The 18050-nt window shown below is 40.4% G+C and overlaps 1 protein-coding gene across 1 annotated transcript; it reads right to left on the reverse strand.

The window, feature by feature from the left end:
- Positions 1-192: 192 nt before the first annotated feature.
- atp7a (ATPase copper transporting alpha) lies at positions 193-16884 on the reverse strand. Its single transcript, XM_040119317.1, has 23 exons — positions 16088-16884; positions 14074-14204; positions 12205-12709; positions 10826-11602; positions 10328-10540; positions 10066-10229; positions 9704-9865; positions 9441-9517; positions 8610-8832; positions 8213-8446; positions 7992-8083; positions 7301-7428; positions 6578-6732; positions 6351-6485; positions 5880-6074; positions 5474-5656; positions 5137-5350; positions 4192-4338; positions 3902-4044; positions 3575-3778; positions 2845-2962; positions 2628-2730; positions 193-2479 (listed from the first exon to the last, which is right to left on the reverse strand). Exons 2-23 carry the CDS (start codon positions 14191-14193, stop codon positions 2206-2208), a joined length of 4566 nt encoding a protein of 1521 aa, XP_039975251.1. The 5' UTR covers positions 14194-14204; positions 16088-16884; the 3' UTR covers positions 193-2205.
- Positions 16885-18050: the final 1166 nt, after the last annotated feature.

Consider the following 18050-nt stretch of genomic DNA (forward strand, 5'->3'; position numbering starts at 1 on the left):
AACTAATTCCCACTTAATGTGTCAAATATTACATGAACATGATCACGAGCTTCAAACTACCAAATCAAATGAATCATCACTACAGCCAAAGCGATACAAACCGACTCAAGAGAAAAAAGGAAATTACAGTTAGCACTAATTGAAATTAATATTTTTTAAAAGATGACAAAAAAATGGTATTTGATTGTTTTGCGTACACTGGGGTGATGTAATGTTTAGACTAACTGGATGAAATAAAGTTGGTGAAATCTGGTGTCTGTTGTTTATTGATGACACGTGGCTCTACAGCACCATCTTCTGGTTGAAACTGAACACAGCAGAGTGACATTACAAAAGCGTTTTATTCCAAGGCACATAATGTTCAGAAGAACTATGAAAGATGGCGAGCACGGACTCGCTTAATGTAACTGCACGCAGAGCTCAAGTCCTAAGGACGTCTCTACAAAGCAATGCACAAAAACAACAGATTAGCATAATAACACTCAGAAGCTGCGACAGCTACAGAGCATAATTCATCGTGGGAAAGTGGCAGGACAGTCTGACGGCTCTTTTCACTACCAGAAAGACACACTACAGAAGTCTGGACACAAAAATTCAAGGAATAGCTGGACAGTAGTGATTATCTCCTGATTTGACACGGCAGGTAGTAATAAAAAAAAAAAAAAAAAATCTTTGTAATCACCTTACAGGAGAAAAACTAAAGCATAGAAAACTGAAAAGTCACTGTCTACAATTGCAAGATGTAATTAGTGTGTTAATTTTACAACTTGTACAATTTGATTTTATGAAAATCTACTTAATTCATCAACGTTTTTTGTTTCTCAGTAACTTGTTTGGTGGAACAGTTGGGACACAGCCGTCTTTAGTGTGCTGATCCCGCTGTGTTTCCTGCTTCCCTGGGTGCAAAGATGTTTCTTTGATCAAGTGCAACAGCGTGAATTACAATCATCACATGAAAAAGCAGAGAAATGAAAAAAGTTGCATCACTGAAAGAAATCTGCAGGAACCGTAACACCATCTTGCCTACAGTGACGTTAAAAAGAACATGTGCATATACAACTTAGCCTTTTCATAACACAAACCTTCTCTTTGCAGTAAGCAAATAAAGTAATCAAAGCACGAACAATGTCATTCATGTAACAACTTCTGTTTACATTTAACAATAATGTTCACAGTCACTGACAGACATCTTATAGAATTAACCAAAGGTGCAGAGGGTTGACGCAACTATAGAAATCTATGACCAGTCTTCTGTAGTTGGCGTCGCTATTCACAGTCGGCCTTTGTCTTCTCTGCTTTGAGTCGTTGACCTTATCTCTGTTCACACTTTTTGTACATTATGTCCAATGTAACCTCTGTACAGTGCTATCTTTGGAATGTGTTGGACTTTGCCAAGGTGGCATTTCAATTGGCACTTGGGTCAAATTTACATTTCCATCTCACTCCACTGGCATTTAGCAAAACAATTTACATTGCAACAAGTTACAAGACTTCTTAGATTGAGTTTTTATGTTTTATCTTTTTCACTAATTACACATTTTGGGAGACTGAAAGTGAAAACTGGCATTTGGATTCAACAACTTCATTGTTCGCATAGCATATAATGGAAAAAAAGATAAATAAGGGTGATATAAATACTCTGGAATAGAATAATACAATAGTGTTTTTATAACTTTCCGTTTAGGGAAAATTTGTTAAAATAAAAAACTGTAGTGTCCACTCTTACAAGGAGCACCACTGTTAAAATGTCTTTGGATAGATGTTAAAGATTGTACTGGCACATAACCACAGTGGCAGAGCTGATCATCGCTCTGTCTCCTGGATGTGGACACCTGCTTCAAAGCTCTAAAGAGGCTTCATGCCCCTGCACACAGAGCGTCACAGGATGAAAGTGTCAAAGGGTTGGTCGAAGAGCTTGCCCGAGGGCAGTTACCTCAACAAAAGATAGTCTGCTACTGAAGGAGAGGAAATAACCTCAGCATGCTCTGAAGTGCATGTGATCCGCTGGTGGAGCTGAAAAGAAAACAAGGGGCAAATAAGCTCTCTTCAAGTCAACAGTGCTGCCCCGAGGCACCTACAGCAGATAGATGGGCCATTATTCAACGTAACCCTTTCAGCTTAGTGTGGCCTCGGCCTCAAATAAATGCAATTACTGTCTACTTCAGCATACAAAAGTCACTGCTTGCCCATGTGAGCCTTTCATATTCAGCAAAACTCCTCCTCACACAGCGCCTCCCCCACCAGCAGAGAGTGTTTGTCGGGCTCGCTGAGCACCAAGCTGTTGAGCGAGTGCTTGTCGGAGCGCAGGGAGTTGATGGAGGCACGGCTGTAGTTGACGATGCGGTCCAGCAGGCTTAGTTTGGGGGAGGGACGACGCATCTCACCCATGCCAATGTGGACACTGACATCAGACAGGCTGCCCTGCCGCCTGCTGTTACCCAGTCGGACCTCCAACTTCTCTGCACTGGGCTTAGTGTAACTGGACAAGGACACGGAGAAAGACAAATAGAGAAAGTGATTGGGAAAATGGTTTAGATGATTATACTCAAAGGGAGAAAAAAAAAAAAAAAAAAAAAAAGCACACAGATGAAAAAAAGACCTCAACAAGGCGTTAAATATCTCATTACCATTTGAGTAGAAGAGAGGACAAAACCACAGAGACAGACGACAGCGCCATGGCAGCCGAGCCCATCCATGGCTGTAACACCAGACCAAGGGGAAGGAATATGCCTGTGAAAAGATAAAAAACTTGGTATCACTGCTGTGGTCAAAATTATTTGAATGATCGTCGTCAGTGTGATGATATAATTTAAATAAATCTTGTAGTCTTTTGCAACCACCTACCAGCAGCAATAGGAATGCCAACCAGGTTGTAGATAAGAGCAAATACAAAATTGATCCTGATCCTCTTGACAGTCTTCTTAGAGAGGTCAATACTACCCACCACATCCAGGAGGTCATTCTGCAGACAAGGCCAAAAAAAAAAAAAGGTTAAATGAAAATGGAAGTAATAACGTTTAGTAATAAAATTAAAAAAGGTATTCAAACCAAATTCCAAGTAATCCCCCCCTGCAGAAAGGTTAACATATTCAAAATAATAAGTCAAAAGTTTTATTCAGGTTTTGATTGGTCAGTATTTGAGAACAATGTTCAGCTACATTGAAAACAATGTAGCTGAAGACATCTAGCTGAATTGTTACAACAAATATTCTGACACTGTATACACACAACAGTGTGTTCAAATATTAAGTATTTGTAGATAAATATGTCATTTGTTACACATTGCAAATTTTTAGACAAGTAAAATGAAACAAAATATCAAGCACTTCACAAAGTATTGAGTATATATAATAATTACATAATAACTGACTTCTGTGTTTTGTGGTTACGTTTCCATTTTAGAAATACCATGTTTTTCTCCTCAGTTACACCGATATTGTGACATATCTAACAGAACTATCTTGCAAAATATGAATTATTGCAGCATCACCTGTATTATACTTTTGCTATCAATGATTACAGGATACTGTATTGTACACTGTGCTTTTACTGTGAACTTTGCACAAACTCTCACCCTGATCAACACCACATCTGCTGCCTCTATGGCCACATCTGTCCCGGTTCCTATGGCGATGCCCACGTCAGCCATGGCCAGAGCAGGTGAGTCATTAACACCGTCACCCACCATGGCTACTCTCTTGCCTGCCTGCTGCAGCTGTTCCACCTTAGCCACCTTGTGGGAGGGAAGCACCTCAGCAAACACTTTCCTGATACCCACCTGGAGGACAGGCAGAGACCGACAGGGTCAGAAACACAACAAAGACATGATGGATTTTCCTTTCCAGCTAATATCTGGTCTGGTCAGTGCCACCCAGCTCTATACCCACACACTCATTCATACCTGAGCAGCAATGGCCCGTGCTGTCTTGCTGTTGTCTCCGGTCATCAGCACAACTTCCAGACCCATGTTGGTCAGAGTGTGTACTGCAAGCTCAGCCTCTGGTTTCACTGTGTCAGCTATGACTATCATCGCACACAGCAGGTCTATGCACAAATGGAAATGTTTAACAAAAAGAGCTATTTTCTCTACATACGTTTTAGAAAAGAATAACTCTAACTCTAAGCAGTGGGACAGGAAATGATGGAAAACCGATCTTGGACTTAGATTTTGTGTTAAACAGTACTACTCACTGTCTACAGCTACTAGAACAGCAGTGCGTCCTCTGCGCTCATGCTCTATCATGGCCTCATCTATATCAGGTCTGATCTGCAGGCAGTTCCTCCCCATCCACTCTCTGTTGCCAATCAGGACAAAGTAGTTGGCTGTCTGGACGAGGCCTAAACACAGAACACGTGGGTTAGACAACAGCAAGGAAACATTAAGGTGAATTAAGCAAAAAAGATTACTAATTCCATCATTACTTAAATTCATAATTAAAAGACATATTACATTTGTTGGAGGAAACTGTGGTGTTCATGCTATCAGTACTTGGTCGGATATGTATTCAATACGTATTCAATAAAGCACATTACAGTTATATAAAAGTACGGAGTGGTAGACAAGAGAAAAGGACATCCTCGATCCTGCAGATTCTTAAAGGCCTGAGGAAGCAAGTTTGTTATCTTTCAACGTTGGCTGAGGAGACAACAGGGACAGGTATGCTGTTGTACCAGTGTGCGGGGGGAAACTTTCCCAAAAGGGACGAGCAACTCAGATATCTAGGTGTCTTCCTAGCAACCGCTACAGTAATGACTCAGCAGTATTTTAGAATTAGACCAATCAGACAATTCTGTGTGTAACTGTTGACCAATCAGTAATATTGCATCCCCCTAGGAGGAGCATGGAGTGAGAGGCTTAAAAGAACATGCCAGAGATGAGATTTTGGATACTGCAGACCTTTGGCATGTCAGATTTGTACTTTGTACTCTCTGTTCTCCAAATTATAAAAAGTGTGTGATTCAGTATTAAATTTCCTGTCCTCCTGTGTCTTTGGTTTGGTTTCTATGCACCAAGAAATGAATGTCTGATACCATCTTTTGAGGAATTGAAGACAGAAGAAAATCCACAACACATTTCAGTACTTCTACCCAATATATGACTACAAAAATTTGTTGGGACTGCATTTCCCAACTTACTTAGTGGTTGTGGGTCCATGATGAGTGGATGGGCACTGGTGGTTATCCGGGTGTCACTGATCTGGACGAGGACGCTGTTACGCTGGTTGTTGTCCTCACTGTCACTGTCCGCCTGTTTCAGCAGGGTCTCTGTGTTGCTGACCTGACATCGGATGCCACAGCCCGGCACTGCCTGAAAGTCTGTGCATGTGCCGAGAGACTCTGTGCCGAGCTCCTGCACAAAGATAGAAAATTGATTTTAATATAACCTTTTACAAATCTAGATCATGTAGAGGACCAGTCATGTGAGATCTCCATAAAGTGGAATGTGCGGGTTAAATTTAAGGTAGAGGCCGACCTGCTTGCAGTATTTGGTGATAGCTGCTCCCAGAGGGTGCTCACTGTTGTTCTCAGCTGTACCCACGATGGCCAGCAGCCGTGAACGAGGCATCTTGTTCCCCTCAACAACTATCTTGACTTGGATAACCTTTGGAGCACCATATGTGATGGTCCCAGTCTTATCAAACACCACCGACTGGACCTGCACATTAAAGGAGATATGACAAAAGTCAACGAGAAATACTATCAGACTGAATTTTAAATGTTTTAGTATATTTAATCAGACTAATATCTAGTTTTATGTGGTTTTGTAACCTAGTAAACCAGAACCATTTTATAATGTGTTTAAGCTGACAGTAGGACTGTTACATAATTGGCTGACTACATACAGTATCAGGTGTGTCAGAGTACCATCATTAACACACCTTATGCGCCATCTCGAGCGGCTCTCCTCCCTTTATCAGAATACCATTTTGGGCTCCAACCCCTGTGCCCACCATGACAGCTGTCGGGGTTGCCAAGCCAAGGGAACAGGGACAGGCGATGCACAACACTGTTATGGAGGCCTGGAAGGCAAAGCGTATCGCTGCCTCGGACCTGGAAATGCTCTTGTCGTAACCCTGCAGGGAGGAAATGGGTCTGTTAGTTTTTGTTTCAAATTAATTACAATCACTTTTACCTATACTGGAGAGATGAAAGTTTAATAGTAATAAGGAACATTATCAGATGCAGTAACAAAACAGTGATATTTAGTCATGTCTATTTTTTTTAATCAGTAAAAAAAGGACTAGAGAAGAATAGATGTCATTTTCTGATTCTATACTGAGGAGCTTGGACATGAGGGAGAAGGGAGAACACTGAGGGGGACAGACATTAGGACTGAAAAGAAGACTCACAGGAAAGTACTTCTCCACTAGTGAGAAGTCCAAAAACCCAATGATGATCCATGCGAGCAGCGTAAGGACAGATATGCCAACAATGAAGGGTACAAAGTAGCCACTGATCTTATCTGCGTACTGCTGGATGGGAGCCTAGAAAAATAACATGTCAGATATTACACACCTGCCCAATGTTACCCTCAAAGCAGGTAGACACAGTGCAGATCTCAAATCAAATAATTCACCTTTGAAGTCTGAGCCTCCTCCACTAGTTTGACAATCTGAGACAGCGTTGTGTCCATGCCAACATGTGTAGCACTGACAAGCAGAGAGCCATTCTGGTTAATGGAGCCTGCAATCACAAAGCTCCCGGGCTTCTTAGTCACTGGCATGGCCTCGCCTGGAGGCACAAAGCAACAGCTGGTCAGAAAACACAACAGTACAAGGCAGCAGAGAACAAGAGCTGGTCACCTGGAGAAAATACTGGTGCTTTTGCAGAAACCACAACTCAAATAATAACCAAACATATTTGACAGTACTTGAAATTGATCTTTTAATATTCTCAAGTTACTTTTTGATTGAATAATGATACTAACGATGTGATAAATTTAGGCAAATTATTGTTTTGGTCTTTGTCAATATTTCAACAGTAGATTTCACCAAAGAAGAGTCTTATGTGGATGCAACGATGTTTGAAATGACAGGAGTATTCATTGAACTATGTTGGTTGCGCATCCTCTGTTTAGAGTACGCTGTAAATCTGTCAGTGAACTTATATTTTCTGCACTTCAAATGGCTCACATTGCTTCAAATTACAAAAGAGCTAAAAGACAAAGTACAAATTGGATCTCTTGCACTGGCTCACTTTACCTGAATAGATACATTTCGCATATTATTGCCACCACAGTCATATCAAACCATTAATCAACACTTAGTAGAGACTTGATTTCACACTTAATGCAACCAACCTGTGATGAGAGACTCGTCAGCCATGGAGTGTCCCTCAATGACCTTCCCATCTACTGGAAACTTCCCTCCGGGGACGACTTTCACCACATCACCCCTCTGCACCAGCTCAACATCCACCTGCTCCTCACTGAACATCACATATGGATGTCAAACAGTGTAAATGTTGTTCACTAGTACTGTATTTATATTTTCCAAAACAGAAAACAATGACGCATGATTTTCTTAAACCAGGTTTCTCTCAGCAGGATAGCTGAAAGTTCCAGATGATAATTACATTTCCAGTTTTATTTCACATTTTTTAAGTAAAGCCCAATGTGATGGACATAAAACAGACAACTAAATTGACTTTTCCCTTGTAATTTTCCATATCAGATATTAGCACTGGGCAATCCTGAAAAAAACAATCGATGATTCCATTATATTTGAGGGATGGCTAGGGTGTTTTCTCCAGACACATACAATTAAAACTGGAGATTAAATCTGAATACCAGTCAGAATTGACAAAAATATTTGTGTTATTCTTACTATGGAAAATCACTTGCAGCTTGTTTATGCACCCTTTGTTGTGCCATGTTAGACCTTTCTACTGACCTTTCAGCTGCAAACATTTATATATGCTGTTATCTAAAACCGATTAAAGATACGAAAGGTTCAAGGAAATAGAGAGGAAAGAGTGTGGAGAGCAAGTACCTGAGAATAGACTTGTCACTGCTGAGAGTGACCACTGTGGCCTCGGTAGCTTGTAAAGACATAAGCTTGGACAGGGCCTCAGACGTCTTGCTCTGGATGGAAGAAGCCGGCAGACAAAACAATTTCCAACTGAGTATTACTTTCAAATGAGATCATTCATTTCAACATTTTAAAAAGATACATTAAATATCATAGATATCAATAATGACTATGAGCTAAACCTTTGCTATCTGTTCCAGCCAGCGTCCCAGAGAAATGAAAACAAACAGCATAGGTGGTGTGTCGAAGAAGGTGATGGGGTTGACTTTAGCCTTCTCCACCATGGCCACTATTAGGACGACCAGTGAGTAGGTGAAGGCTATGGAGGTAGCCAGAACTATTAGCACATCCATGTTGGCAGATCGGTGTTTGACTGCTTTGTAGGCTTGTATGTAGAAGTAGCGACCTCCAATAAACTGAGGAGAAGACAAATAGGGAAGCTTATATTCGCTGAACCACAAACATTTCATTCAGACCCCTCACCACTCCTGAATAAGTGCCTTTTTCACAATCTAAAAATGTGTTGCTGAACTTTCCGTATCATGTTTCCTGGAATTGCAGTTAATCCCTCTGATTTACCTGTACAGGCACGCAAAAGAGGAAGGAGAGCAGGTTCATGATGGAGAGGCCTGGGAGCAGCTGTCTCTCCAGGAACATGGTGGAGTGGTAATGGTTGCGGTCCTCCGCTGTAGCATTGTGTTGATGTGAAACATTCATCTGGTGGTCCATGATAATCATGTAGATCATCATGCCCATCACAGGTACACAGAAAATCAAGCTCACCAGGAAAGATTTCCTCCACCTAAGAGAGTGAAAACATTTGTTTGTTAGAAATGTTTTTTTATTTATTTTGTAATCTAGTTTTTGAATTCTCCTTATTGTGGTACAAAGCAAATGCACATGGATAGTCCTAATCACTACATCAAGCATCAGCCCACAAACACTGCATATATACAATGCTGTAGAAACCCGTGTTCATACATATACACATTTGTACCAGTATGCCTCTCTATACAGTATTACTGTAAACAGGTGATGCCCATGTCCTTCACCCTATGACATGAAACTCTCCATAGCCTTAAACAACGCTTAATTTATACTTTCCCTGGCACTAATGGTCTAAACTATATGGAGAAACTGGATTTTGTAATAACAGAATGCACTGTAAATATTAAGTGGGGATGTTTCAGCGTATTTTTAGCAGCTGCAATACCTAAAAACAGAACTGTTTTCTGAGGAAACAGTAAGAGGAACAGAGTCGCATTTAAAAATAATTTGGTATAATGGGAATTCAAGCTCCAGTTAAATCTAAGAAACATACCTGCAAATGAACAAAGTTTGAGCCGAAGAGATGGATTCAAATTTACAAACAAGCATAAACAACATGCAAAAAAAAGAAAAGTTACTTACTGTTGTATCTCTTTGCTGTGGTCCAGGTGACTGGCAGTGCGGTCCCTCTTTACCAGAGACGCTTCAAACCCAAGATGCTACAAATGACAGTCAAACTATTGATCAAATCAAAGCCTTTGTGTTTTGGCACCTCAAATGTATGAAAAGAAAATTCAATAATTCACTGGTCTGTATGGGTATGAACTGGCGTCAATAAGCAGTAAGGAACAGAGATAAAAATAACTGAACAATGCATAAATAACCGTCAGAGGCAGGAGCAATACCTCGATCAGCTTGATGATGTCTCGCGGCCCTACAATTTCTGAGTCATACTTAACGTGTGCTTTGTTAGTTGCCAAGGCAACAGAGGCATATATGATCCCCTTTTCTCTCATAAGGCTGGATTCAATTTTGTGAACACAAGAGGCACACGTCATTCCCCTGACCTGAAAGAAGGTGAAGAGGAGCACAAGTAGAGAAAGGAACAAAAATATATTAAAGAGGGTAAGAAGTGAAGAAACTGGTATGATTCATTCAATATTTATTTATGGATTTCATATTGTGGAAATATATTACTGCGTTGAATGTATCTTGTCTTTTCAATGTAACACAAACGTCATGTCAATGCAAGCTCACAATGACTCACCACTAGTTCTAGGTTTCCGTCTGAACCTTCATAGTTCTCCATCACAGAGGCGGTGAAGCCCAGCTCTTTCACACACTCAGCTATCTTCACAGGGTCGATGACTTCAGGGTTATAACGCACCTCAGCTTTACTGGCCATAAGCGCCACCAGAACAGAGTAGATACCTGCACGACATTAAAGACTTTCTCTTTAGCTTCTAGTGAAAGCAATGAGGTAGTTAATCTTTGATGAAATAAGTAAATATTTTTGTGTCATCACAGACCAGATTCATTCTTAAGGTTTCGCTCAATGTTTGCCACACAGGAAGCACAGGTCATCCCTCCAATCTGAATATAGCATTTAGACTGCTTGTCCCTGTTGCGTCCCTGGGGGGTTTCTTTGTGTAGGTCACTGTCCAGTCCCTTATCTTTCAAAGGTGCTAGATTTGAAGACTTTGAGAGAGTGGGATCTGGTGCAGGCAGCAGAGAATTGGTCTCTGTGGAGAACAAATTATATTTATTAAAGGGAAGCAAAATTTGCAGTTACTTATGATCTCTCAACCTTGCAGTTAAAAGGACCCAAACTGGATGAGTCACATTAACAGAAGCCACTTGCAGGAAGAGGAACTTAAACAGTTGGGGAGCATCCAAAGGCAACAAAGTTAAGCTTTAGACTATCTAGAGGCAATTATCCAGTTAAAAACACACAAATAAAACTGTATTAGCCGTTTCACTTTGTGAGAAATTGGCTGAGTCAACGACCACTACATCTGTCCTCTCACCAGGTAGGAAGGCGTCGAAGCCCATGTCCTCTATGGCCTCCCTCAGCTCCTCTGGTGTGGTCAGGAGGGGATCATACTCAAATATCCCCTGGTGATCAGCCAGAGAGACCTGGGCTGACACCACCCCCTTCTTTTGGGAGAGCATGCCTTCGATGGACTGGACACACGAGTTGCATGTCATGCCCTCAATGTGAATATTAACTGCAGAGGCCAGTGGCTGGGTAAAACAGGGCTGTGACGCAGCAAGTTTGGCCTGGGTTGCTCCTTCAGGCCAAGGTGATGATAAGGCAGGTGTGGGCGATATGGATACAGGACTGAGAGGGTCAGAGGAGTCCCAGGGTTGAGTCTTGAAGTTTCCTGGAGGCAGCGCCTCAATTGCCTGCTTCAGCTGAGGTACTGTGACCTTTAGAGGGTCATAGCAAATGGAGGCCTTCTCCTTCTCCAGAGAGACCTCCACGGAGGAGACACCAGGCAGCATAGAGATATTGTCCTGGATATTGACCACACAGGAATGGCAGTGCATGCCCTTCACCCTGAGGGTGACAAGTGTTGTGTCTATCAAGATTTCTGTCTCCTCTGAAGTCTCTGACGGTGAAGAAACAGTTGGTTTTTGAGAATCAACAAAACGTTCAATTTCACTCGGGGACAGCTGCAGAGGACGGGGCTTGGACTTTACAAAAGCCTTGAAGCCGGCAACAGCAATCTGGTCGATGATGGTTTGGACAGTGATGAGGTAGGGCAGGTACACGACTGTAGCTTCCTGAGAATCTAAAACAACTGTGGATAATTAAGACATGACAGAGTTAAAATACAAACACACGACAAAAGAAAAGAAATTAAATTATTTAACAAGGACAGGAAGTGATGGCACATGAAAAGATGATGCAGATTTTTACAATCAATGAAGCACACAAAATATAATTTAAAATCCACTAGTAGAAGTTTAACATTCATGTGGACATTTGTTTACATGAAATTTATGCACATGAAGCATTCAATCTTTAAAAAACTGTGTCATGAGGATAATATTAAATGCTAAATTCAATTTGGAACAATGTATCTAGAATATACAGCATACAGCTGCCAGTATATACAGCCAGGTTATACACAATGACAATTCTGTACTCAGCAAACTTAATTCCTATCTGTCTACACGTCACTATACCAATGAAAGGATTTCATGAGTCATAGTCAAATCCAACTGAGCAATCTGTCACTGGTGATCCTACAGTGAGACTGACATACACAGCGACATGAAACCTGTGACCTGAAAGACGTGCAGTCCTACATAGTGCAGCAACTGTGTTACAACATCCCTTCTAGCTCAGACAGTGAGATTAAACACAACTACAATCTTATGAACGGGTCAGGAACATCACCTTTGATCTTTTCAATCCCTTTCAGTTTTCCAATCTTCCCTTCAATGGTGGTGGTGCAGGAGTGGCATGTCATTCCTTCAATGCACAACTTCAGGAGTGCCACCCCTCTTCCCCTGCTATGGGGTGGGGACAATGTTGGGCCTTCTTGTACAGGGCTACTGCGTGTCGGGATCTCCAGAGGCGTTACGCTGGCCACCAACTCACTCAGCTGCAGCGCTGAAGTCAGGGTAGGAACAAAGGTGACAGTGAGACCCATCTGGACCGGGCTCTCTCTGACATCCAGCACACCCTGAATCTGGGATAGCTTCTCCAGAGCCTCCTCTTGAGCTGCAGGTGTCAGACCTGGGGTGGATATCAGCTGGGTATCTGTAGAGACTGGTGTGGCTTCGATGGACTCTGACAGACTTGATTCAAAGCCCATGTCCTCGATGGCCTCTGACAGAGACTCTGGACTCTGTTGGCCGTGGTCAAATATGACAGTGGCATTCTTTTGCTCTAAAGACACCTACAAAATAAAAGTCAAGTTATGGCTTTAACTAAGTCACTAAGTGACTATGTAAGCTAAATCAGTTCAGCTATCAATAACTGCATTTAAGTTGAGCCTTTTTTTTTCTATTAATAATCAGGCTAATAGCCCTATCAAAAATAAAGATGCCACAGGGGGCTTTCCTTCTACAGATTAATAAAAGCATATGAAGAATTTTCTCATAAAAACAGTAGAAAGCATATCGGTAAGCCAGTAATACCATCATGCATTCATTGCAGGTTTATTGGCCTTTGACAAAGTGCTGTATTCAGTATGTTATTAATGTCAGAAGGCTTATTTCAATAACTTATCATGGAGTCCTCAATGTTTATTGATTTCACTTAGATACTGTACAAAGACAATTCTTTCCCTATGTGATTGTACAGACTTCCTTCAGTTCCATCGAAATTACTGCCATACTGTGAATCTGTCTAACAATGGATCTCTACAATATAAAAAAAGGGGGTAAAATGAGACCATGGCCTTGGTAAGCTTACAGCATGTTTACATCAGCCTGACCCTTAGCTTGTACTCTTCAGCAAGAAAGAAACATGTGACGCACTGAAGGGATCACCTGACTGAGCCATAAGTGACAAACCATAGTGTGGGTTCAGTATTAAGTGACTGTTTCTGCCTGTTGGATTAACCTTTATTTATGAAAATGAGAAATGGGAGAAGGCTACGAATGCGCCAATAACTGTTCTACCTAGAAAAATCTATTCACCCCTCCCAGACCACGTCTTTATAGATTACCATAAAATGACCCAGGCACTACATTCTCTTAAGACACAAATGACATTTCCTGTGGGTACAGACTGCATTTTTTACAGACTGTGACCTGCTGTCTCAGTCCTGCAAAGGTCAGAGCTCTATCTGGAACACACTATTACGTTATCTTCTCATTTAACCTCAGCCTGAGGGGTAAACACACAATAAACACAAGAGCAGGCCACAACTATTGTAATTTAGCCATCTCTAATGGCTCTATTGATGGATTGTAAATCAGGTAGTCCTTAGGGAGTAAGACTATGGGATTAATCAAACTGCATTACCCTAAAATGGGCAGGAAACTTTAGCTAATATAATAATGTATTACTATCTGCCCTGTCCACAGGGTTCTAATGGGGGGTAAAATGGGTTCTAATGCTATATTTTAAAATACTGAATGCATTTTAACAACATCGATGGTAGTCATTTCAGATCCTGTTTTTCAACTGGAAGTGCCATGCAAAAAATTCTGCGTCTGCAATTTTAAGAACCGCACCACAAAGTGGAAAACAAAAATTGCTTAATGCCACTACATTTGAAAAGTTTTCTTATATCTTTCCAAAGACTGCATTTACCTTTATATGTATCACTCCCGGGAGAGACCCAACGCGCTGCTCTATGGAGTGGACACAGGAGCTACAAGTCATACCCTCCACTCCAAGGGAAACTGAACACAGACTGACTTTCTGTGTCATGATTGGTTATTCTAAAAGGACACAAAAAGTAAAAAGTTTATTGTCCTTCATGAAAGCATCACAAAGTCAGGGCAAATGATGAAAAAGACAGGTAGGCTCTTCTCTCAAAATGTAAAATAAAGAAATTGAAAAAATAAAACAGGCTACAAAAAACATATTGTGATAGTCATATTAGGATCTTGGGGGAAAAGAGTATACAAAAAATGAGTTATTTACACATTTGTAATATGGTAATATGGTACTATGCATTAGTTAAGTGTTTTACTAAAAAAATATAAGCTGTTTTGTACCTACAACTATAAGCCTTGAAGTCAAAACATGAAACAGGAAAAAACTTAATAATACTACTTATTTGAAAGAAAACAGGATATCTGACTCTTTTTAAAATGGCAAATCAAATCTTTATTGTAAGGAAATGAAGGTTCTTGGAGCTGTACCAATGCTGTCAAATAAGACCAATTCACATTCACAACCTGTAACCACTGGTTCTGGCATCTTCACTTGAAAAAAAGCAGAAACAAAACAACGTTTCTGTGTACAAGATGTACAAGAAATTAAAAAATGTAAAACCACTAGGGAAGGTTATTATTTTTAAATGTCTTTGCTTGAATGTAATGATTTGGTCACCAAACCATTATTGTTGAACGAAAACAGCTTGAAACATTATGTCCCTTTCATTAAAACTACCATTACCTACATTTCAGCAATGCACTAAGAGAGAATAGACAGCTTCAGGGAAAAAAAACATCACTGTCTTTAAAGAATCATGGCAAGGAGCCAACTCAGCTGTCACTTTTGGTATAAACTAAGTGTTTACCTGAAATATGACATCTTTTAGCTTCTCTTGAGTTCTAACAGACACTTGCCTCACCAATACAATGTCACCTTACTTGTCAATCTTGGCCATATGGACTCTTTTGGCACTTTTGGTTGTAATGACAGCCATCTAATCAAAACTGATTAATCTTATAATTAGAAACTTCTCAGATTTGACACTGGTTTACATTCGAGACACCAATGAATGCCATTATCGGGCACATAGGACAGAAAACCAGCAGGGCACTGGGTCTCCATGACTAGGTAAAATGATTAAATATCATTAATCATGTCTTACAGAAGACAAATGTTATTCACTCAATATTAAGACTACAAAAGTACAGACAATTTAAAGTAAAAAAAACAAAAACAACATGAAGTGTTTTAGTAAGGTGTTTGGGCCACCACAAGCCCACAGAACCACTTCAGTGCTCCTTGGCATTGATTCTACAAGTCTCCTGAACTCTACTGGAGGGACAAACACCATTCTTCCAAAAGATATTCCCTCATTTGTTGTGTTAATGATGGTGGTGGAGAGGGCTTTCTAACACATCGGTCCAAAATATCCCTAAGGTTTTCAGCTGCGTGTGACCCCTCGTGCCCTGTGTGGAGGCATCTGCATTCATGCTTCTCCTCTCATTTATTCTGGTTTTTCCTTTACTCTCTCACCCGTCTGTAAATCGACATAAACCTGTTTGGGTGCCCTTTTGGGGTAAGGCAGCTACCCATCAACTATACTAGGCTACAGACTGATTTAACAGTCTAACCTGCACAAAAATCTCAAACGATTTGAGATTCTGAAGAGTGAGTAAACTGCTCTTTCTCTTGCATTTCATCATGCCAGAGTTAAGGCAGCTAACAGTAAGCTAGCTTGACTAAGCTAAATAGTATCTTAAACTTAACGTAAGCTGTTGCCTGCTTGTTACTAAACTTACTAAACAGTGTATAGTTTATTTAAAGTAAGCCAGGATATTAACAAAAAAAGTTTCTCCTTCCTTACCCTACTACACCAAATGTGGCGATTCTTAAAACACGGCTTGTGTTATAGTAGGATGAAATCAAAATGAACAGCTCTTACCTTATTCAGAGACAAGAAACCAGTTAGCTACGGGCTATGGACGTCGGCTGTCAGAATATGTTGCTAAATTAAGCTAGCACACTAGCTAGCCTCTTCTCTTTACCCTACGTTATAATCAGCTACGTGGACACTTCTCAGCATCGTGCTGACCGTGAGGAGCAACCGAGTCTGCTGAAGTAAGAGTTTTCCTCCGCTGTTATCACAGAACTCAGCTCATGGAGGCTGTTTCTGCTTCCCCTTCGCAAACCGACGTGAATGATGGCTGTACACTGGGTCGTCAGAGCCAGGAGGCGGAGCCGCGCAGTGCGCCAGGCAGACCAATGGCAAAACAAGCTGGGGGAAGTGATGCCCTGAGTCACGCCTGTCAGGCTGTGTTCGCTCCGCTCCATTTAGCCTGCCTTGCAAAGGAAAAAACACTAACAACATATGTGGTCAAAAGTGAGCTAAGACCAGAATTTGCGTTTTTAACATCTTACTTTACCATAGAAATTATTATACCATCAATTTTTGGGGAAAAATCCTGCATGGAAAATTCATAAGAACTAGCTGGTGAGATAGCCCTAGATATAGCTAATTTACCCACTTTTTCCTGTTTCCCGGAATTTAAAAAATCTAGTTGATTGCTTCAGATTCTTAGTGATTGAGTTTTGTATACCACATAAATAAGATAATGGGTAAAGGTTGAGTCATCGTGGAGAGAAAGAAGAAACACCAGATGAACTAGTCCTGCTAAATGCTAATTAGCCTAGCTAGCAGACTCGGTTTAACAGTCAGTTTAAGGCTGGATATTTGACAGACGTTCACTTTGGATCCAGCCGCATGTTCTCACTCAGTTTCACCCAGCCCCGAGCCCTCGCTCTTAGCCACAGGGTTTCACTTAGGGACCATCAATAAATTACTGTTTGACTGACACGAAACCAATGTTATTTTCTATACCTTCGTGCTGACTTGCTCATATTAGTGAAAATTAGGATTTAAAAATTTAAAAATTACTTAATTGGTCTCACATAGCACACCTGTTTCGACCGCTAATGTGTGATTAATTTATTTCACATAAATATTTGAATAGAAAATAATTGCAGTTTTTTCAATAGCTCCCATGTCATGTGACCCAGTGACTCCAAATCAATACCGAATTGTTTTACTACACTGGACAAATAGGAAACGCCTCTTTTTACTGGATTATATTGCTATTTCTAGTTCATATGAATATTTTAATGGAAAAATCTGCATTTTTTTCAATAGATTCCATGTCAAGTGACCCAGTGATTTCAAATCAATACCAAAATGTATCACTGCACAGGCCACATAGGAATACACCTCTTCATAATGGATTTTACTGTGTCATGTATTCCTGTATCTGAAATTATGTAAGACATACAGGAAAGGCAACATTGACATAAAATAAGATAGGACATTTGCAGAGAAACACAATACTCTCCTCAACATGCAGCTTTTACAGGTGCACCCCTGAGAGTGTCTTGACTGGCTGCATCACATCATAAAAGAAGTGTTTTAATACAGTTTGACATTGGTTTAGAGTCACTGGGTCACATGACATGGAAGCTATTCCAAAAAAATCCAGATTTTTCTATAAAATATTCATATAAAATAGAAAAAAAACACTCAAATCCAATTTTAAAAAAGAGGTGTGTCTTAATTGTCCAGTGTAGTAATAATATCTGGTATGGATTTAGAGTCACAGGGTCACATGACATGGAAGCTATTGAAAATAATGCTGAATTTTTGTTAAAAAAATCAATATAAAATAGAAGAAGCACTAGAATCCAATAAAAACAAAAGAAACTTCAATTATTATTGCACATTAGCAGTCAAAATAGGTGTGTTATGTGAGTCCAATGTAGTATAATTCTTTAATCCTAATTTTCACTAATATGAGCAAGCCAGCACGAAGTTATTGACTTGATTTCATGCTGTCAAGTTACCTTTAAATCACATATTC

Source organism: Xiphias gladius, chromosome 23, assembly GCF_016859285.1.
Source record: "Xiphias gladius isolate SHS-SW01 ecotype Sanya breed wild chromosome 23, ASM1685928v1, whole genome shotgun sequence".
Lineage (NCBI taxonomy): Eukaryota > Metazoa > Chordata > Actinopteri > Istiophoriformes > Xiphiidae > Xiphias > Xiphias gladius.